The sequence below is a fragment of the Marmota marmota genome, unplaced genomic scaffold, assembly GCF_001458135.2.
Source record: "Marmota marmota marmota unplaced genomic scaffold, marMar, whole genome shotgun sequence".
Lineage (NCBI taxonomy): Eukaryota > Metazoa > Chordata > Mammalia > Rodentia > Sciuridae > Marmota > Marmota marmota.
In genome coordinates, this window is record NW_025999977.1 from 15704212 (window position 1) to 15726224 (window position 22013).

The window sequence follows — 22013 nt, forward strand, 5'->3', positions numbered from 1 at the left end:
GGATGGAGCCCAGGTATTTGTATTGTTTTTTAAAGATCCACAGGGTTTTATGATATGCAGCTGGAGTTGAACTTCTTGGTAGAGATAAAGAAATGTTATGTGATTTTTCTGACTTCCAACACAGCTTTACTACTTATTTTATTTATGACTATAGGTGTGATGGACGCGATTTGACTTCACTTAGGAATATAAGTTGTGAGGTAGATATGTTTAAAACTCTTCATGGATCAGCATTATTTCAAAGGGGACAAACACAGGTAATACATGTTTTAAAAAACTACATGCTGAATTAGGAATGTTTAATTAGATCTAGAAGTACATTTTATAGATGCTATAATTTTCATTATATGGAATATATTATTCAGATTAATGTCGGATTTTTTAAAATATGATTTTAACAGGTTTTTTGTTTTGGTTTGGTTTGGTTTGGTTTTCTATATTAAAAATTGAACCCTGGGGCACTTTACCATTGAGCTATATCCCAGCCTTTTTTATTTTTTATTTTGAGACAGGATATCACTAAGTTGCTAAAGCTGTCATGTACTTGCAATCCTCCTGCCTCGGCCTGCCAGATTACTGGGATTACTGGCCATGTGTATGCCACTGTACCCGACTTAAGAGTTTTTTGAGGTATCATTTCTATCCTGTAAATTATGTATGTTTTAAGTGTATGATTGCCTAAGTTTTTAGATTGCCATAGTCAAGATGATGAACATAGCAATCACACCCAAAAGTTTCTTGCCTGTTTTTAATCCCTTCTTCCTGTTTCCTCTATACAACTGCTGATCCGCTTTTGTTACTATAATTGACATGTTGTAAATTATTAGGTATTTTTATTATATTTTTATTTTAAGTGCACAAAATTGAGTTACTCATACTCCTCAGTTTATGGCATGTTATTGTTTGGGGTCTGATCATGGCCCTCATTTGTTTTCTCCATTAGCCTTCACCTCAGCCCCATTCTTTTTCTTTACATAGATACTCCCTTGTATTTCACATAGTTTGCCAGCAGTTAATTTATTTAAACCAACACATGTACCCATTGTTCTGTGTATGGTATTATGCGGTCTACCTCTTTCTTAAAAATTATTCACATTAGTAACTAATTTTACCAGTCAGAAAGGTATTAAAAAATAGTATCATGATGTTTTAATTTGTATTTCCCTGTTTACTAGTAAGACTCAGAATTTCGATATAACCAATGAACATAGTCACTGTGTAAACCATACCCTGGGGGACTGTGCGCCTCAAGTGCACTGTCCCTAGAGTTGTAAAATGTGGTGCCCTTGCTTCAGGTGTGCTGTTTTGTGAATTTCCTATCCTTGGCCTTTGACCAAATTTTTTTTTCTATTTTTAATATGGCCTGTATTTTACCTTCTATTTTGCAGTAATCTCTTTTGTGTTTTAAACATTAATCTATTCTAGTAACAAACCAAACTTTATGTAGATGTTCTTTGTTGTTTGCTTTTTAATTTTGCTTGATACCCTTCTCTACATGTAGAAAAAACCTGAAACTTTTAGTTTTGATGTAGTTAATCTTTGTCATTTTCACTTTCATTACTTCTATTTTTAAAGTTTTATTAAAGAATCGTTTCTTGTTGGGAGCCGTGGTGCCTACCTATAATCCCAGTGACTTGGGAGGCTCAAGTACGAGGATCACAAGTTCAAGGCCAGCCTAGGCAACTTAGTAAGACCCTGCCTCAAAATTTTAAAAAAGGACTGGAGATATAGCTTACTGGTCAGTGGTAAAGCACCCCTGGGTTCAATAGCTAGTACTGCAAAAAGAAAAAAGAATCATATTTTACCTCAGAGTCAAAATTTATGCGTCTCCTTTTTTTTTTTTTTTTTCTATTAACTTTTAAACTATGTTCTGTTCTATTATTTTGTGAATTTCCTGGGCCAGTGTCAAATTATTTTAATTATAGTGGTCTTGGAGTTTATATAAATGTCTTAAGCAAATCTTGCCGTTTTTGCTTCCTCCTCCCTCAAAATTGTCTTAAGCTATTCAAGCAGATTTGTTCCTTCGTTTGAATTTTGAATTATATCACATTCTCAAAAGAAAAAAAAAGTCCTTGGGTTTTTTATTGGAATTGCACTGAATTTAACCTGTTAATTCTAAGAGAAATGACATTTTTTACAATTCAAATCAGTCTTAATTCAAGTTTTCTTTTATGCTCTTTAATAACATTTTTAAGGTATCTCTAGTATTATTCATTCTTTTGTTATTTATTCTGATAGTCTGTCTTTTAACTGGATACTTATCCAATCTGTGTTTAGTTTAATTATGATGTGATTGAACTTATGTAATTCAGTAGTAAAGCACCTGTAGACTAAATCCCCAGTATCGAAAAAGAAAGAACTCATTTAAATCCCTGTTTCTTGCATGTTATTTATTGTTTTCAAATGGGCACATTCAAGATTTGCTCTTTGTCTTTGGTTTTTAGCAGTATGACCATGCAAAATTTTCTTTGGATTTATCTTGCTTAGAATTTTAAGCTTGAATCCATAATTTTTTATCTTTTTTTTTTTTTTTTGTCAAGCTTGAAATATTTGAACTACTATTTTTTATTCCTTATTCTCTTTTTCTCTCCTTCTGGGATTACATATACACTATGATAGTCTGTTTGATATTATACCATAGGTCTCTGAGAATGTGTATTTTTCCCCTTCTTCTTCAAATTGGGCTTTTTTTTTTTTCTTGTGGTAGTGTTACTAGGGATGGAAATCGGGGTCTTGCACATGTGAGGCAAGTGCTCTACCACTAGCTACACCCCTAGCCACTTGGGCAATTTCTATTAATCTATCTTCATGTTCATTGACTTTTCATCTCCTTTCCATTATGAAGTAATACATTTTTCAGTTCTAGAATTTTTGGTTTTTGTTTTGTTTTGCTTTGTTTTATACCAGGGATTGTACCCAGAGGCACTTAATCACTAAGCCACATCCCCAGCCTGTATTTTTTTTTAATTTATTTTTTTATTTTTTAATTTGAGACAGGGTCTTGCTAAGTTGCTTAGGGCCTTACTAAGTTGATGAGACTCGCTTTGAAGGTTTGATTCTCTTGCCTTAGCCTCCCAAGCCTCTGGGATTACAGGCATGTACCACCATGCCCAGCTTCTGTTAATTCTTTATGTCCTTCAGTATAATTATTAGAGCTGTTGAAAGTCTTTTATCAGTCTCCTGTTTTGTTGTTGATGATGGTGGTGTTGTTTTTTGTATTTTGTTTTTGTTGTTGTTATTGTTGTTGTTTTGTTTTTTTGGTTTTTTGATACTAGGGGTGAAACCCAGGGGCACTTTACCACTGAGCTACATCCCCAGCCCCTTTTATTTTTTGAGACAGGGTCTCACTAAATTTCCTCCACTAGCCCTGAACTTGTGATCCTTCTGCCTCCTTAAGAGGCTGGGATTATAGATATGTACCCTTACACCTGCCCTACACCTGCCCTGCTAATCTAACATCTTAACTAAAATCAGTCTCCATTCTGTATCTTTTGTCTTGAGATTGGGCCTTGTTTCCTGTTTCTTTAGAATGTATCCTGAACCTGTTAATGATGCATTGTAGCATTTCTGAATTATGTTATATTCCTCCAAAGAAGATTGACTTTTTTTTTTTTTTAAGCAGTCTGTTTCATTGATTGCACCTTTGTTGAGGCTTCTTTGGACTAGTACATAGTTTTTTAAAATATTCCTTCTTTCTTCTTCCTTCTTCCTCCCTAACATGCCTAAGTTGTGTGTTTTATATATGTAGTCTATATGATGATGTTAGACCTTTGGATTATTCAGTTTTACATACAGTTTGAATATACAGGTTATGAATAAGTATTTACTATATTAAGTGTCATGGCCAGTATTGTATAGAATGTATTTATTACCTTTTTTTGAAAAAGTTAATTGGGTTCTTCACTTTTATTTTTGAGCTAAGGGTGTAGCTCAGCAGTAGAGGATGCACAAAGACCCCCCCAAAACACAAAATGTGTATTTTTGTTGTTGTTTTTATCTTTGTCATTAGTGCATTAAAGCCCAAGAAATTTTTCCTTCTTTTTTAGGTGCTTTGTACTGTTACGTTTGATTCATTAGAATCTAGTATTAAATCAGACCGAATTATAACAGCAATAAAGTAAGTTATGTTTTTCCAGTGTTATTTTGTGATGTTCCTATAAAGAATTAAAGCTCATGTGTTATATTATTAGTCATTATTACTTTTTTAACCAGTATCTCTGTACTTTATTCTGTTTTTGAAGTCAGAATTTCAAGGAATTTGTGTGTGCATGTGTTGTATTTTCTTCTAAATTATTGGTTTTGAACACGTAATTGGAACAAATTTAATTATTTAATGTGAATACATTTAGATTATTCTCTGCCTCTAGAATCATTCCTCACAACCGATTTTCTAGGTAATTTTGAATGGATTAGTTTTTCTATTTTAAATTAGAGAACAAATAAATTGGCAAAAGTCCCAGTTGCTGAGAATAATCTGGAGGCTGTTAATGAAAAATGTAATCCAAGCCACATTGTGATTTTGTGTTCAGAAATACTGGCTCTCCTCCTGTTTCTAAAACATCAGTAGTAAAATCACGTCAGTCACTATTAGATGATCAAGCCCTACAGCACCACCACTTCAGAGTCCTGGAACTACTTTCTTTCCTCATTGGCTAATAGGGAAAGCCTGCTTCCTTGCTTTCCTCTTCTTACTGCCCTACTAACAAGGATAATCTCTAGTATTTCAGGAGTTACTCTAGTTGGTTTTTTTTTTTTTTTTTTGTATCTGACAAAAATTATATATAAGGCTGGAATGTTCATCCTAATAATTAGTCTATATTTTATCAAATATTTGAGCCCAAACTGGGTTGCCCTGCACTTTTTCACTTTTGACTCCTTTCTCTTTTCTATATATTCTAGTCTTACATCTATAATTGTGTAAATGAGGGAACACACATCACTCATCCATCTGGCCTTTGGTTTCCTTTTTTTTTTTTGTAAAATGGGCCAGTGATTTCTACACAGATAAGTGTGTTTTGCTTATTCTATGCAAAGTGGGCATCATCTGTTCTTTGACCCTACTATGTGACTATTCATAATAAACCTAGTTTCCTACCTCCAGGAATTGTTTCTTCTCATCCTTATTTTTTTACCATTTTTCCAGATATTTTGACAGTAGTTCTTTTTCCCAACCCTGAAAAGATGTTTGTGTTTGCCTGACAGATCTTCTGGTTGTTGTGTTATATCATTTTAGTTACCAATTTTCATTTTACAGGGTGACTAAGAAGAGAAAGATTATAATTCTGAGATTGAACTATTGTGTTTATAACATTTAATATTCTCTCAATTATTACTAATGTTTAAAAATATATGTCTTCTTTCATACTATTCAAACCTAATATTTAAGGGTATTTGAAGCAAAATCGTTTTCCTGAGTACTTGTAGAATTAATTCATAAGTCACAGGGAAAAAAATAACATCTCTCAGATACTTGGGAGTCTGAGGCAGGAGGGTCTCTTGAGCCCTGGAAGTTCACGACCCACCTGGACAACATAGCAAGACCCTATCTCAAAACAAGGAGAAAAAAATATGTATATATTTTATACACACACACACTTATATATCCTCTCTCGTTCATCTAATTCTTCATGTTTTCTGTTTCAACCAACTTTCATTAATATCCAGGTTTTTTTCAGATGCTCTTAAATCTTTTTTTTTTAGTTGTCTATTGAAATAAATATATTGAAATTTATTTAATGAAATAAATTTATCCCTATAATGTTTTTAATATTATGCTTTTTGTTTATAGTGGGATAAAAGACAAAAATTTCATGCTACACTATGAGGTAAGGTGAATTTTTTCCCCAACATTAATTGTGGAAAATTTCTAGGATACAGCACCATTGAAAGAATTTTGCAGTGAATTTTCTTATCTTTACTACCTAAATTATCCCATTAACATTTTATCATACATTTGTTAAGTTACTTTAGGGGCTATTTTATTGCATACAGAAGATAGTACAGTAACTTCTTATTCTGAGTCATACATAAAAGTGAAAGTATATTATTAGACAGTGCTGTTTTAGGTAAGAGAGTTATACCTAACGTGTGTCAAACAAAAGTGGAGCATTTCAAATTTGATTTAAAAAATCACCCAATCCCATTAGCTCATTTAAATGTTCATGTTTACTTAGTTGATGAGTAAATGATCTAAGGTAATTAACATTGTTCTTTATATGAAGTCATTATATATGATTAAGTTTGTGATTGATCTTTACAACTAATTCTAAGGGACTAGATATAAAATATAATTCTTTGATTTTATTACTTGAGGTATATGCTATGGGAAGCTAGTATAAAGTAATAAGTTACTTCACTTTTGGATAACACTGTTGACTGCCTAGAATCCCAATATTTCACCTTAGGCAAACCTGCTATAATCAATAGAGAACATATTATAGCCGGGCACAGTGACCCGTAAATGTAATCCCAGCAACTCAGGAGGCTGAGATAGGAAGATTGTAAATTCAAGGCCAGCCTCAGCAATTTAGCAAGACCCTGTCTTTTTTTTTTTCTTTTTTTTTTTGGTACTGGGAATTGAACCCAGGGATGCTCTACCACTAAGCTACATCCCCAACCCTTTTTATTTTTTATTTTGTTACAGGGTCTCAACCTCCTGAGTTGCTGAGATTATAGGCATGTGCCACTGTGCTCTACTGAGACCTTGTCATAAAATAAAGAAGGACTGGGGATATAATTCAGTGGTGGAGTACCCCTGGGTTCAATCCCCAGTAACAAAAATACAGAATATATTATATAGAAAGTATTTGCTGCAAATAGCAATGAACCGGAAGATTATCACTGGTCTGAATCCCTTAAAAATACACTGTTCTAGATATATCCAGAAGCTACAGAAAGCCAGAGAAGAATTATAATTGAATAAAGCACATCCTTTGTCATTAACTAGTGAGCATGTGATAATCTAGAAAGGACAGTTGTGGAAAATGCATCTCTGGTTTTTAACTGTGGAACAGGATGAAAGGGGAAGCCAGAAAAGAAATGGGCTATTATTGCCATATTATTCCATTTTTAAGACCCTCTGTAAACCATATAAAACAGAAGATGACAGTGAGTTTTTACAAGGCAAACACCCTTTTAACAACCACTCAAGTCAGGGAATATATCACCAGCCACCTCTGAATCTTCCCCATGTTTTTCATCCCAGTCTCAACAACCATTTTCCCCTAAAAGTACCAACTGTCCTCCTAAGTTTTATTTTTTTATTTTTTTTGTTTTTTTAAAGAGAGAGAGAGAATTTTTTTTAATATTTATTTTTTAGTTTTCGGCAGACACATCTTTGTTTGTATGTGGTGCTAAGGATCGAACCTGGGCCGCACGCATGCCAGGCGAGCGCGCTACTGCTTGAGCCACATCCCCAGCCCCTTCTCCTGAGTTTCATAGTAACCATTTCTTTACATTTTCAGTGTATATCCATAGATACTTTAGACTTGTCAATTTTTCTTATATGTGATATTTCTTTAAGTCTTTTAATCTGTGCATTTCTACTCCATCACTTTCTTTACAATCTATCTACTAAAGTCCAAAGCCATTTGATCTGGGCATTGTTGATTGCACACTCATGGTATATGTCAGCATATTCCTCTCTCTCCTCTATTTCCTGCAAATTGACTGCTAGATCCAGGGGTTTGATCCGATTCTTGAATTATTGCTGTTTGTTTTATTTTAAGACAGAGTCTCAGTAAGTTGCTTAGGGCCTCCTTTAGTTGCTGAGGCTGGCCTTGAACTTAGAATCCTCCTGCCTTAGCCTCCCTATTGATCCTTTTAAAAATTTTTGTTAAATTGGAATTTCAGATTTTTATGGGGCAGCTTCAATTTTTAAATGATCAACTAATTTGTATACCTTGCAGATAACATTTCTATCAAAACAAAACAGTTTATAACCTCTGGGTAAAATAAAACCCTTATCAAAGTGATATTTATTTCCTCGATGTGTACTTCTTAAATATATATATTTTATTATTATTACAAAAAGATACTTTGTTATTGTTAGTATTAAACAGTATGGAAATTTATGTTGTCTATCTCTATAATCATTCACTTCCTAGAACATAGTTTTACACACTACAAATGGCTACTTTTAGCAGTTTATTTTAGATTTATACCCAACATGTTCTGGCATAAATGAACCTACTTTTGTTTTAAAAAAATTGGGATTTTACTGTTTTGTAATTTGTTTTATTCATTTGGTAATGTATCTTGGGCATCTTTCCATGTTGGTTATATATGTATGTTTTCTTTGAAGTTTCCTCCTTATGCAACTAATGAAATTGGCAAAGTCACTGGCATAAATAGAAGAGAGCTTGGGCATGGTGAGTATAATCTATAAACTTTTATGGTGTTTTTACAGAGACTTTTTAGTACACTTTTGCCTATTGTTTTTAATATATTTTTTACTTACTGTTTTTTATTCTAACTTAGGTGCTCTTGCTGAGAAAGCTTTGTATCCTGTTATTCCCAAAGATTTTCCTTTTACCATAAGAGTGACATCTGAAGTCTTAGAGTCGAACGGTATGTATTATTTTTTCCCTAGTGGAAAAGACCAGATTCCCTGTTATATTCTTAACTTTTCAAAAGTAATGTTACAAGATGTTTATTACCACAGGGCCCAAACCTATTGCATGAAAAACTGTGTTTGGTTGATCATAAACTTGAGCCTATTATTTGTTTTGAGTCTCTGTTCTTAGCTAATGAACTCTTTGTAAATCAGTGTAAGACAAGTATTTTTCTTTTTGTATCTGTTATAATCAATCCAATATGGGTCATTTGTTCATTTTTGACAAAACATAGAACAAGGCCAGCTTAGAAAGAAAAGGGGCAAAAATACAGTGACTCATTAGACAGGGAACACTAAGTAGCCACACATGGCTAACACCTACTATATTGGGCCATGTAACTCTGTAGTTGGTGGCTTAGGAATTTATTTTAATTGTCCATGGACCTTTATTTTATTTATTTATATGTGGTACTGAGAATCAAACCCAGTGCTTCACACATGCTAGGCAAGCGCTCTACCACTGAGCTACAATCCCAGCCCAAGAACTTGATTTTAACCACTTCTGAAAAGTAGGAAGAAGCTGAGTGCCATGGTGCATGCCTGTAATCAGGCTGAACCAGGAGGATCCTGAGTTCAAAGCCAGCCTTAGCAACTTAGAGCGGCCCTAAGTAACTTAGCAAGACCTTATCTCACAATTTTAAAAGAAAAAAAAAAATTTTAAAGGTCTGGGATGTGGCTCAGAGATTAACTGTCCCTGGGATCAATTCCTGGTACCAAAAAAAAAAAAAAAGTAGGATGAAAAGGCTATTGAATATTTTTAAAGAAATTATTGAAGTACACATGCCTGTAATTCCAGCAACTCAAGAGGCTGAGGCAGGAGGGTCATAGTTCAAGGCTAGCCTTAGCAACTTAGTGAGGGCCCTGTCTTGAAGGACTGAGGATGTGGTTCACTGGTTGAGTGCCTCCAAGGTTCAATTCTCAGTACCAAAAAAACGAGAAAAAGAAATAAAGATATCATTAATGTAACAATATTCTACATTTTTAAAAAAAAAAATCAGTATATTATAAAGCAAGTCTTTTGTTTTGATAGGGTCATCTTCTATGGCATCTGCATGTGGTGGAAGTTTGGCATTAATGGATGCAGGTAAAAGAATTGTGTCTCAAAATTGCTATTACTTTATACTTAATTTGATTAGCATAAAATATAAGGTTTCTTTAAAACTGAATTTTAGTAAGACTTGAAGTCAGATTATAGATTACCAAGCCAGGCCAAAGGTAAGATAGTAGCAAAAGTAATCCTTCAAATATCCAGATATTTTTTGGAATTCTTATTTTTAGATAAAAGCAGTACACTGAGAATTACTTGTCTTAGTGATTGTATTAGTCAAGGTTCTCTAAAGGAGCCGAATCAACAGGAAGTATAATTACAAAAAGGGGACTTATTAGGTTGGCTTATGGGACCAGAAGCTGGATAGTTCACAATGGCCATCTACAGGCTGGAGAGCTGGAAGAACCAGTAGCAGCACATTCTAAGAGGCTAATGCCCCAGAACAAGAGGGATCAACAGTGCTACCCTACCCTAGTACAAGACAGAAGGCTTCTGGAGAATCACTGGCAGAGTCTGCTTCGGAAGAGTGAAGAAGTGAGAGTCGGATATCCTCAGATAATTACAGCATCAATCAAGAACCTGTTCAAGAAGAATGGAGCTTGTGTCTGCTGCTGCTTCCTTGTTCTTCCAACTTTTATTCCATCCAACTCATCATCCTATTAGATGGTGCTGCCCATGCTCAGGAAGGATCTCCATTTCAATTGGCTATCCCAAATGCCAATCATTCCTAGACGTACCCTCATTGACACCCTGTTGAGCCTTTTAATCCTCGGCATCTCTTAATCCAATCAAGCTGACTATTCAATTGACCATTACAGTGACCCAGGGAATTTTCTTACCTTCCAAAAAGTAGAGCTCCAGAATTGATTCCAACCACCAGAGAAGTTTTTGATTAGTAACAGAAGGATTAGGGCCCTTTAGAGAAAGTCAACATGTAACCTTTGAGATTGTGCTACTCCAAAAGTGTACATAGAATTTTAGGAAGATAGAATGTGAGTGGTTCGTCCTGGGTCTGAAATACTAGAAGAGAAAAAGTTGGCATGTTATGCTCTCAAAACTAGTTATCAGTTTCTACCATATAGGTACCACTGATGTTATTTAAGAAGAAAGGGGGGCTGGGGATGTATGAAGCTCAGCAGTAGAGTACTCACCTACTATGCACAAGGCCCTAAATTTAGTTCCCAGTACCCGGGGGAAAAAAGAAGAAGAAAAAGGAAAGGAACCTAAAGAGGCTACAAAGGAATTCTCTAATAATTTCACACATTTACAGTATATATGTGAAAGGTGGAAAGGAAGACAACCAAAGGTGAAATGAAATAGTATGAATATATAATAGAAATATTTCAGAAAAATTAAAACTTGAATCAGGCTAAACAAAAGAAAAAATGCATAAGGAATTTTTTCTAGTTGTGTTCACTGAAGGAAAATGTAATATACAAGATAGGTGGTAATATTCTGCTACTGGTTTTCATCTTCATGTATGCATTAAACAAATCTGTGTGCTGTGAGCCAAACACTGATCTAAGCTCTTGGGACGTGGTTTATTAATAAAATAGCCCTTGCTTTTATGGAGCTTGCATTTCTCATCCAAATATTATATTGGAAAACAGAAAAACTTCTGAAAAAGATTAATCAAAAGATAAAATAAGAGACATCATGCTGGGCATGGTGGCATATATCTGTAATCCCAGCTACACTGGAGGCTAAAGCATAGGGATCACAAGTTTGAGGCTAACCTTGGCAACTTAGACCATTTCTAAAAATAAAATTTAAAAAACGACTGGGAATGTAGCTCAGTGATAGAATCCCTGTGTTTAACCTTTAATTCAGATCTTTTGTTCTAAAGAAAAACCCATCCTGGCAGTGATGTAATGATAAAAACTTCAGGATGACATTCTAAGCAATCTCACCTATATTCAGTGTTTTAACTACCACTATAATGATTATGACTTAAATATTTACCCCTTCAACCTAGCTCTCTTTGCCAAGTCGTGGATCCATATAAACTGCCTCTTGGACATCTCTAGCTAACGTCCCCCACAGCATAATATATATTTTAATTCATTTAAAATTGAGTCACTCTAATTTAAATAGTTTTCCTTTTGTATTCATCTTGGTAGAAAGCAACGATGACATTCATGCCAGAATCAACAGTTCTCTCATTTCTTACATTCTCTCAAAGTCACAAAGATCTGTTTATCTTCCAAATTTTTTTTTTTTTAAGAGAGAGAGAATTTTTATTTTTTAGTTTTCGGCGGACACAACATCTTTGTTTGTATGTGGTGCTGAGGATCGAACCCGGGCCGCACGCGTGCCAGGCGAGCACGCTACCGCTTGAGCCACATCCCCAGCCCATATCTTCCAAAATTTTAAGAAAAATATCCTTTCCCTTAACTACTGAAGTACCTATTAGTTCAAGTCCACATCATTTCTTCTTTTGCAGCAGTCTCCCTGCTGGCTTTCCAGATTTTCTGTCCCTTCACCTCCTAGATTGTCCAACCTTATCCCCTTAAGGCCATTATCTAAGTTGGCCTTACTCAAAAGAAAAAAAGTTAAAAAGCAGACTCAAAATATGACACTCAGAATATTTCAAGTTCTCCATTATCTTCTTTCAGGAGATTTTTTTTCTTTCCTTTTTGTGGTGGTACTAAGGTAGAAAAACCCAAGGCCTTGTGCTAGGCAAGCACTCTACCATTAGTACACTTAGAAACATACTATACTGTTTCATAACATTGCACAGTCTTTAAAACCAGATGGGACATGGTTATTAATAAAATAGCCCTTGTTTTTATGGAGCTTCCATTTCTCATCCAAATGAGATGAGAGTTTCTCTGAGTCAGTTACCTTCAACCTAGTTCATTATTTTTTTTTTTTTTAAAGAGAGAGGTGTGAGCGAGAGAGAGAGACAGAGAGAATTTTTAATATTTATTTTTTAGTTTTTGGCAGACACAACATCTTTGTTTGTATGTGGTGCTGAGGATCGAACCCAGGCTGCACGCATGCCAGGCGAGCGTGCTACCGCTTGAGCCACATCCCCCTAGTTCATTATTTATTCCCTGTGTGTCCTGTACACATTTGTATTATTTCTTTGAATTGCTAATATCTTTTCATCTTTTTGTACCTTTAAGGTTTTTTTAATCACATTCCTTTATGCTAAAAATAAGTTACAAGTAATAAAAACATACTTTTTTTTAATGAAATAAGATTTTATCAAAATCTTAGAGACGAATGCCTTTTTAAGCAAAATCCGGGAGCCAGGATTACATAAATTTTTTAAATTCTACCCAGAAAAAAGTCACTATAAACAAAATGAACAAACAAAACAGGAAAAGATTACTATGTAAAAAGTGGTTGAAGACCATAAACAGGCAATTCTTCAAAATAAGATATGTAAGTAGGCTTACAAACATGCATGTGTTCAACCACACTTATTAAAAACAAATCAAATTTAAAAATAAGTAACCATTTTTGCTCCTTAGGTTGACAGGGATCAAAAAGTGTAACAAGAGTTAGGTACAATTTAGGATAGCATGTATCCTTTTATACATAATGTGACAGTATAGCAAGTATAAAATACAAATACTTTTTTTTTAAATATTTTTTATTTGTGGATGGACCTTTATTTTATTTATTTGTATGTGGTGCTGAGAGTTGAACCCAGTGCCTCACACATGCAAGGCACTGTCCAACCTTATCTCCTTAAGACCATTATCACTCTACCACTGAACCACAACCCCAGCCCTACAAATATCTTTTAATTCAGCAATTTTATTTCTGTTTATGACTTATAAAAATATATGGAACATGTGGAAAAAATATATATGATGAGTAGTATGCAGTCATTCAAAGAAATAAAGTAGAGCTTTGTTAGTGAAATGAATCATTATCCAAGATAAGTTGTTAATTAAAAAAGGGTATGTGCAGAGTAACAAATGCCTATACCTTGCTCCCATGAGTAAAGAAAATAAAAATTTAGGGCTGGGGCTGTAGCAGTGGTAGAGTACTTGCCTAGCATGTGTGAGACACTGGGTTTGATCCTTAGCACCACATGAAAATAAAGGCATTCTGTTCATCTACAACTACAAAAAAACTTTTTTTAAAATTATGTTTAAATTTATACTTGTGCACAGAAATTTTCTGGGAGGTTCTATTAATGGTGCCAATGAGGGGTTCAGGCTAGTAGAACACACCAAATACATGCTTATTTTTCAACAAAAAGAAGACACCAAAAGCAATGAGTCATTTGAGTTATAAAGTTTGCAATTTTGATAAAGGTTTATGCCAAATATAGGATTACCTCTTAAAGTTGTTTTAAGGGACTTTATTATAGTTTCCATAAGAAATGAGGTAGTTAGAGGATCTGTTAAGACCTTTCCAACTTAGCTCTCATGATTGTCTATTTAGGAAACATCATCCCCTTTCATTAAAATAAATGTCAACAGAATAAATAAATATGTGTTAGGTTGATATACACATTACACAAAATTATCTTTTCTCACTTCTAGGGGTTCCAATTTCATCTGCTGTTGCAGGTGTAGCAATAGGATTGGTCACCAAAAGCAATCCTGAGAAGGGTGAAATAGAAGATTATCGTTTGCTGACAGATATTCTGGCAAGTATATTCCCAGTTTTAAATATAAATACTTCAAAAATAGCATATGCTTAGAAGAATGCTGGTTCTCAAAGAATAGAGGTCAAGTGATTCTTACTTTTATCTTCTGTATATTGCCTTGGATTTTAAAGGATATGTTAAAAATATATATTACAGGATAGGTATCCATAATGACTTGCTTTAGGATAATTTGTAAATTAATTCTTACACATTTATTGTGAAAGGCATGATCTAAAAATAATGTTTCTGTTGAAAATATTTGTATCTTTAAAAAGCCACAAATTGGAAGCAGCAGTTAATATAGGAGACTTTTCTTTATGTTTAGTCTTAGAGGACATGGTTTACTTCTAAGGCTATGTTTTAAAATTCTTGTACAGTGACTATGGGTGAATTTTGTTTTTGTTTAAAATTTTTTCATAATTTCTTAAATTTGTAAAGGGAATTGAAGATTACAATGGAGACATGGATTTCAAAATAGCTGGTACTAATAAGGGAATAACTGCATTACAGGTATTTTTAAAACGTACTTTGTCTCATTTTTGTAAATTTAAATAATGTTATGAATCAGTGTTTTTATTCATTTATTTTTGGCCCTTCCATATTAGGCTGATATTAAATTACCTGGAATACCAATGAAAATTGTAATGGAAGCCATTCAGCAAGCATCAGGTAAGCCAGTGTCTCATCAACTGGAACAATAATTTTCATTAGACTTATTATAAGATATTTCCTTTTAAAAATGGAATTTCAGCCAGACATCATGGTGCACACCTATAATCCCAGCTGACAACTTAGTGACACCCTGTCACAAAATAAAGAGTAACAGCCTGGGGTTATAGCTCAGTGGCAAAGTGTCCCTGGGTTCAATCCCAAGTACCAATTTAAAAAAAATACAAACAAATGTAAATATATGGAATTTCATATGGCTAGGGATATAATTCAATGGTAGAGTGCTTGCCTAGTATGCGTGAGATGCTGGGTTTGACCACTAGCATGGCCAAAAATAAAAATGAATTTTATATGATTTAACTGGGATCAAGAAGTATTAATTATTGAGCACATGACTAATCATCCAAGAAAGAGACCAGAGAAATTTTGATTTTCAGCAATTAAGCATCTAAGATAGACTTTATAAAGGACGGAATATGAGTGAATCTTTAAAATAATTATGATATGGAGAGCTTTGATTATTAGGCTAAAGAGTTTGAATTTTATTCCATAAAAACTAAGAGTGAGCTAGGCAGGGTGTTGCATAACTGTAATCCCAGCTATTCATGAGACTGAGACAGGAGGATCACAATGTTCAAGGCCATCCTGGGCAATTCAGTGAGACCCTATCTCAAAATAGGGAGGAATAAAGGAAAAGTACTGGGGATATAGCTCTGTGATAGAGTGCTTGCCTAGAATGTTCAAGACCCTGAGTTTCATCTCCAGTAGGGAGTAGGGTGGGGCAGGGCCACGGGACTCCCGAATGCAGCTATTTCGGGTCCCACGTTATGTAGTTGTAACATTTATTGTGTCTTTATCTTTCTAGTGGCAAAGAAAGAGATACTACAGATTATGAACAAAACTATTTCAAAACCTCGAGCATCTAGAAAAGAAAATGGACCTGTTGTAGGTAATACATTAAAATTATCACTAATGTCACACCATGCACAGTGCTACACACCTATTATTCCAGTGGTTCAGGAGGCTGAGGCCAGAGGATCTCAAGTTCCAGGCCAGACAGTGCAACTTATCAAGACCCTCTCTTGGGGGGCTGGGGAGGTGGCTCATGCGGTAGCACGCTCGCCTGGCAAGCGTGTGGCCCGGGTTCAATCCTCAGCACCACATACAAACAAGGATGTTGTGTCTGCCGAAAACTAAAAAATAAATATAAAAAAATTTCTCTCTCTCTCTCCCCCCTCTCTCTCTCTCTCTCTCTCTCTCTCTCTTAAAAAAAAAAAAAAAAATAACCCTCTCTTGGAAAAAAAAAAAAGACCGAGAATGTATCTCAGTGAATGAAGGGCTCCTGGGATCAGCCCTTAGTACAAACAGTCAAACAAACAAATGAATACTGATTTCACCATAGCAAACATTAGTATGTGAAAGTATATTATAGGTTTTTAATTTTTTTTTTACCCCATACGCAAAATAAAAATATTCAAAGTACTTTTATTGCTAAAATACTTTAGAAGTGTTTTGAATATTTTCACCATAGAGGATAAATACCTAAAATATTTAGGTATATGTTTACCCTTATTTCAACATTACACTATGTGTATAGAAACATCACATTGTAGCCCATAAACATGTATAATTTTTTTGTTTTTATGTATCAATTAAAAAATAAAAGAAAAATACTTTATTTTAACCTAGGGGGTACTCCTAGACATTTTTAATCAAGTAACATTGTCTTTCTGTTTCATAATTAAATATTTCTACATGTTTTAGGTTCATTTATGTATTTATCTGTATTGCATTTCAGAAACTGTTCAGGTTCCATTATCAAAACGAGCAAGATTTGTTGGACCAGGTGGATATCATTTAAAAAAACTTCAAGCTGAAACAGGTGAGATTTTATTTAATCTAATAAAACAGGTGGGTTTTATTAAATGCTGGATATGTAGTTTTGCTATTTTATCTTTACTATGTTGTTCCGAAAATATATATATTTGAAAAACAAAGAGAAAGACCAGGAGAGAAGGATTTCATGTCTTTTTTGTGAATTTTTTGTGTGCCTCAGTAAATGTTTAATTCTTAACTATATTCAAGAAGGGTAGTCAAGCATTCATCAAGGTTTTTTGGCAACATTTTTAAATGGATTGTTCCTGAATAATTTTTAGTGTTTCCCTTTAGTGAAGTTATGTTTGAATTTTTTATTACTAATTTTGCTTAGTTTTATTTACACTCTTTTTATTTAAAAGTATATGTAGAAATAGTTATGCCTTAATTTGTTTCTTCTGAAAACAGTGTTTAGGTTTCCTAATACTTAGCAGCTTTGAGGTTATTGAAGAAGGATAAGAAGCAAAGTTGTCATAGCTAGTTGTTGAGAATGAGAAACTGACATGATTTTGTTCCTCATTCATCTGTTCACTCTACAGGATAAGAGGAAGAGAGACAAAAAGGTGAGGAAGGATTCTAGTATAGTTTCTAGTCATAATTAAGAGAATAAAACAAGAGCCTCAAAAATTAGCCCTGATATGATAGGACATTAGTTCTCTATTTTATCCCCAGGACCTAATATAATGCCAGATATATAGCAGGTGTGCAGTATATATGTGTTGATGAATTGATCCCTTCCCAAAGCAATGATTACACTGAATAAACCTGCCCAGCTGCCCCTCTTTGCTCTCCTAGTGACTTTCAGACTAGTCTCCATGATTTTTTTTTTTTTTTTGATGCTGGGAACTAAACTATCTTTTCAAAAGGTGTAACTATTAATCAGTTGGATGAAGAAACATTTTCTGTATTTGCACCAACACCCAGTGCAATGCATGAAGCAAAAGAATTCATTAGTGAAATCTGCAAAGATGATGTAAGTATAGATCTTATACTAATTGCCTTATCTTCTTTTTGTTTGTTTTCTTTGTGAATCTTATGGCTTTTTTTTTTTTTTTTTTTTTTTTTTTTTTAATTCACAGCAAGAGCAACAATTAGAGTTTGGAGCAGTTTATACTGCCACAATAACTGAAATCAGGTACTACCAACTAATACACTACACTGGGTTTTCAAAGATTTCAAGTCCAGGTTAACTTCACATTTGTTTTATTTACTTTGAAAATATAAAGTGTTTGGATTATATGTCAATTGCCATATAATCAGTAATATTTTTTAAGTTGTACTGTATTTTATTTTCTATGCCAGTTTGTAGATTTTCAAGTGATAGGTTCTTCTAAGTTTTTTTCTTTAACCAAATTTTCTACCATTTTAATTTTTCCAGTAACAATAAATAGGCCCAAAACACAAAAATCAATATTTTCTTTTTGTTATTGTTGGCCTGTTTGAAAAAAAAAAAAAAATGTTTTTCTTTTTTTGAGGCAGGTTCTTGCTAACTTTCCCAGGTTGGCCTTCAACTTGTGATGCTCCTGCCACACCCTCTGAAGGAGCTGGAATTACAGGCATGCAGTTACCATACCCAGCAGTTGGCTAACCAGCAGTTAAAGAGTACTACTTACTGTTTAATATATACATTTTTAAAAGCCAATTTCAACTTCAAAAGCATTTTTAACTAGCTAAAATAATCCCAGAATTCCTTTTTTTTTTTTAAAGAAATTACCAAGGTAGCAGGAATGTTTAAAACTATTTAAAATGAATAAAGGCAGTGGGATAATTTGTTTAATATTGCAGATAAAAAATAAGAAATAGGATGGCTTAGCTTAATAGATTAAAGCAAAGAAAGAGAGCTTTATTAATTAAATAATTTTTCTATTTTATGTAACCCCTTTCTTAAATCACTTCTAATAGGTTAATATTCTATACTATTTTAAAATATTGAATGTCATTTCAAAAAAATTTGGAAGTTACAAAAGAGATATAGGTAAATATACTAAAAGCTTTTTCTTTTGATGACAAGTATTAGTATATTTTCAGTTGAAAAATACCTGTTTTAGGTAATCATAATTTTTATAATTATATACTGGTGTGGGCTTTTGTTTTGTTTTGTTACTTTTTCCGTCTATGAAAACATAATAAGTTTTGTCAGTAGATATACTTATTGTTTTAACCAGGCTTATTCCCTTCTTGTAGAGACACTGGAGTAATGGTAAAACTATATCCAAATATGACTGCTGTGCTTCTTCATAACACACAACTTGATCAACGAAAGGTAAAAATACAGATTTGATTATTTTTATTGCCTGAATATAACCATGTTGAAATTACTTGGATCAGTTGGGTATTTGGTGGTGCACACCTCTAATTCCATTGGTGGGAGAGGCTGAGGCAGGATGATCACAAGTTCAAAGCCAGTCTCATCTAAATAGCGAGGCCCTTAGCAATTTAGCGAAACCCTGACTCAAAGTTAAAAAATAAAAGGGCTGGGGTTGTGGCTCGGTGATTAAGTGTCCCTGGTTCAATTCCTGGACCAAAAAAAAAGAAATTACTTGGATTGGTGAGAATTGTACACTTTCTTGATTGCTAGTTTAAGTACAGAAAACAAAAATGGCAGAGATACTGCTGACAAAAGATTTTACATTGTTTAGCACAGATGTTTATGTTTCTCCTAAGCATTTTAAGGTTGAATAACATCTGGAACTAGCACATAGCAGTGACTGAAAATATCTACATGTAACTATGATTTCTCAATTTTCTACTGACCAACCAATGATGGGAATCTAATTCTTGAAATGTTTTAAATTCATTAATCTTAATTATAATTCAGACATCTGGCAGACTAAGACTACTCAATGAAAATACAGGGGTCAGAGAATAATAAGTGTCTCCATTTTACCATATATTAAAATATAAAGCTACAGAGAATAAAAGAAAATATTTTTTGGCCCAGGATTAGAGAATCTATACAAAAAAAAGAGAGAGAGAGAGAGAGAGAGACCAAAAAATAAACCCAGTTATATACATAGGTCCATAATACATGCTTAAAGTTGCATTTTTACTAAATGAAGAAATAGAAATTGCTGGGTGCAACAGTACACATCTATAATCTCAGCAACTCTGAAGGCCCCAAGGAGGATCATAAGTTCAAGGCCAGCCTCAGCAACTTAGTGGGACCCTGTCTCAAATTTTAAAAAATGAGAAGGACTGAGAATGTAACTCAGTGATTAAGTGCCCCTGGGTTCAATCCCCAGTACAAAAAAAAAAGAAGAAGAAGAAAGAAAGAAATACAAATTATTCAATTTTCACTGTATATAATTGGTTATCATAGTAGGATCTTCAGTCATTTTTATACCAAAATTCCATCTAAATTAAACAGCTAAATTTTCTAAAGAGATGGTAGGAATAAGAAATAAAATTTTGGAGGAGGGAGACTCTAGAAGAAAGTAAGAATGTTTTGGTATTTGTGCTGAGGAACCCTTTCTCATTGTATCAAAGGTAAAAATGTAAATAAATTGATAAGAATTTAACCGCAATTTTTTAATTTAATTGTATGGCAAAAATCACAATAATGAAAGACAAACAGCAACCTATGGGAATGTGCTTATAACATAGGACGGGCTGAATATACACAAGTTTTATAGATCATTTAAAAATGAATATCAATAGAAAAATGAGCAAAGAATATGGGCAGGCTTTTTGATTTTCATTTGGCGCTTTGTTTATTTTTTATTTTTTTGGTGCTAGGGATTGAACCCAGGGACTCCTACATGCCAAGCATGTACTCATGCTACTGATCTATAGCCCTAACCCCAGGCTTTTTTCCCTCCTTTTCTCAAACCAATCATAGTATTCTATATCAATAATAATTTTTTTTAATTCAATAAAATCAATATATTTTTAACTTTCAAGTAGTTGGAAATTTCTAGTGTGGGTAAGAGAAAAGAAGGATATTCTCTAGACCGTTATTAAGGGACAATTTTGTGACACACTTTGGGGAATGTTTGGTAAATGTCTCTGATCCCACAAGTTCCATATGTAGGACTTTATTCTCAGAAGATAATTAGAGTAGATAATTAAATGATCAGTGCAACATTAAAACTTTGGGGGTTTTCCTCAACTTTTTTTTTTTTTTTGTACTAGGAATTGAACCCAGGGTAGCTTAACCAGTGAGCTACATTTTCAGTCCTTTTTTAATTTTTTTACTTTAAGACAAGGTCTTGCTAAGTTGCTGAGGCTGGCTTTGAACTTGCAATCCTCCTGCCTCAGCCACCCAAGTTGCTGTGATTACAGGCATGCCCCACCACACCTGTCTCAACTTTTTATTTCGAAAAAGTTTAAACCTGCTGCAAAGTTGAAAGAATAATACACTCAACACTCATATACCTTTCACCTAAATCTATCAGTAATTCATATTTTTGATGTTGGGAATATATAAGAAATTAAATGATTATCTTTAAGGGATTGATTAAATAAATTATATAATTTGGATACTCCTCTGTAATGCTTCATTTATTGATATGAAAAGGCATTCTTAACATATTATTGAATGAAAAAAGGCCCATTTTTATAAAAGCAATACAGTAGACATTTGAAGGGATACTCGTTGGAATGTTAGCAGTAGTTATCTGCAGGTAGAAGGATTTTGGATGATTTTTAATTTCTTCTCAGTACCACTATGTTACTTTAATTTTGTAATTAATAAATTTAGGGGGTGGAGGCAGAGTACTGGGGATTCCAGATTTGGGGGGCAGAGGCATAATACTGGGGATTGGGCCAAGGTCTCACATATATAGCCAAGTGTTATATCATTCAGCTACATCTCTAGCCTTTTTATTTTTGAGACACAATCTCAATTTGCAATCCTCCTGTCTCATTCTCCCACATAGCTGAATTTATAAGTGTGCATCACCATTCCCAACTAACAGATTTTATAATCAGAAAACAATAAAGCTTTTGTCCACTTGAGGAAAAAAAAATGTATTATAACATGGTGTTTTTGGTTTTGTTTCTTTTTTTCAGATTAAACATCCCACTGCCCTAGGATTAGAAGTTGGCCAAGAAATTCAGGTACCTATGTTCAAACTTTTAGCCTTAAAGTTCTAAATTATACTTGAAGTTTTAATTATCATTTTCAAGAAGTAAGTTGAAAGAATAAAATTAACATCTATGATGTATATTATTTATATGTAGTCTTCTTTTTTAAC

The 22013-nt window shown here is 33.7% G+C and overlaps 1 protein-coding gene across 2 annotated transcripts in view; it reads left to right on the forward strand.

Moving 5' to 3' along the window:
• Pnpt1 (polyribonucleotide nucleotidyltransferase 1) overlaps positions 1 to 22013 on the forward strand; it is a 45530-nt gene that overhangs the window by 21187 nt on the left and 2330 nt on the right. For both annotated transcript variants that reach the window (XM_048804312.1, XM_015479654.2), the window contains 15 exons: positions 155 to 257; positions 4047 to 4117; positions 5789 to 5825; positions 8303 to 8369; positions 8479 to 8568; positions 9645 to 9698; positions 14168 to 14274; positions 14713 to 14784; positions 14880 to 14943; positions 15809 to 15892; positions 16742 to 16825; positions 17685 to 17791; positions 17898 to 17953; positions 19003 to 19081; positions 21829 to 21876. In XM_048804312.1, the coding sequence (XP_048660269.1) occupies positions 155 to 257; positions 4047 to 4117; positions 5789 to 5825; positions 8303 to 8369; positions 8479 to 8568; positions 9645 to 9698; positions 14168 to 14274; positions 14713 to 14784; positions 14880 to 14943; positions 15809 to 15892; positions 16742 to 16825; positions 17685 to 17791; positions 17898 to 17953; positions 19003 to 19081; positions 21829 to 21876 (1123 nt within the window). The remainder of the gene's footprint in view (positions 1 to 154; positions 258 to 4046; positions 4118 to 5788; positions 5826 to 8302; positions 8370 to 8478; positions 8569 to 9644; positions 9699 to 14167; positions 14275 to 14712; positions 14785 to 14879; positions 14944 to 15808; positions 15893 to 16741; positions 16826 to 17684; positions 17792 to 17897; positions 17954 to 19002; positions 19082 to 21828; positions 21877 to 22013) is intronic.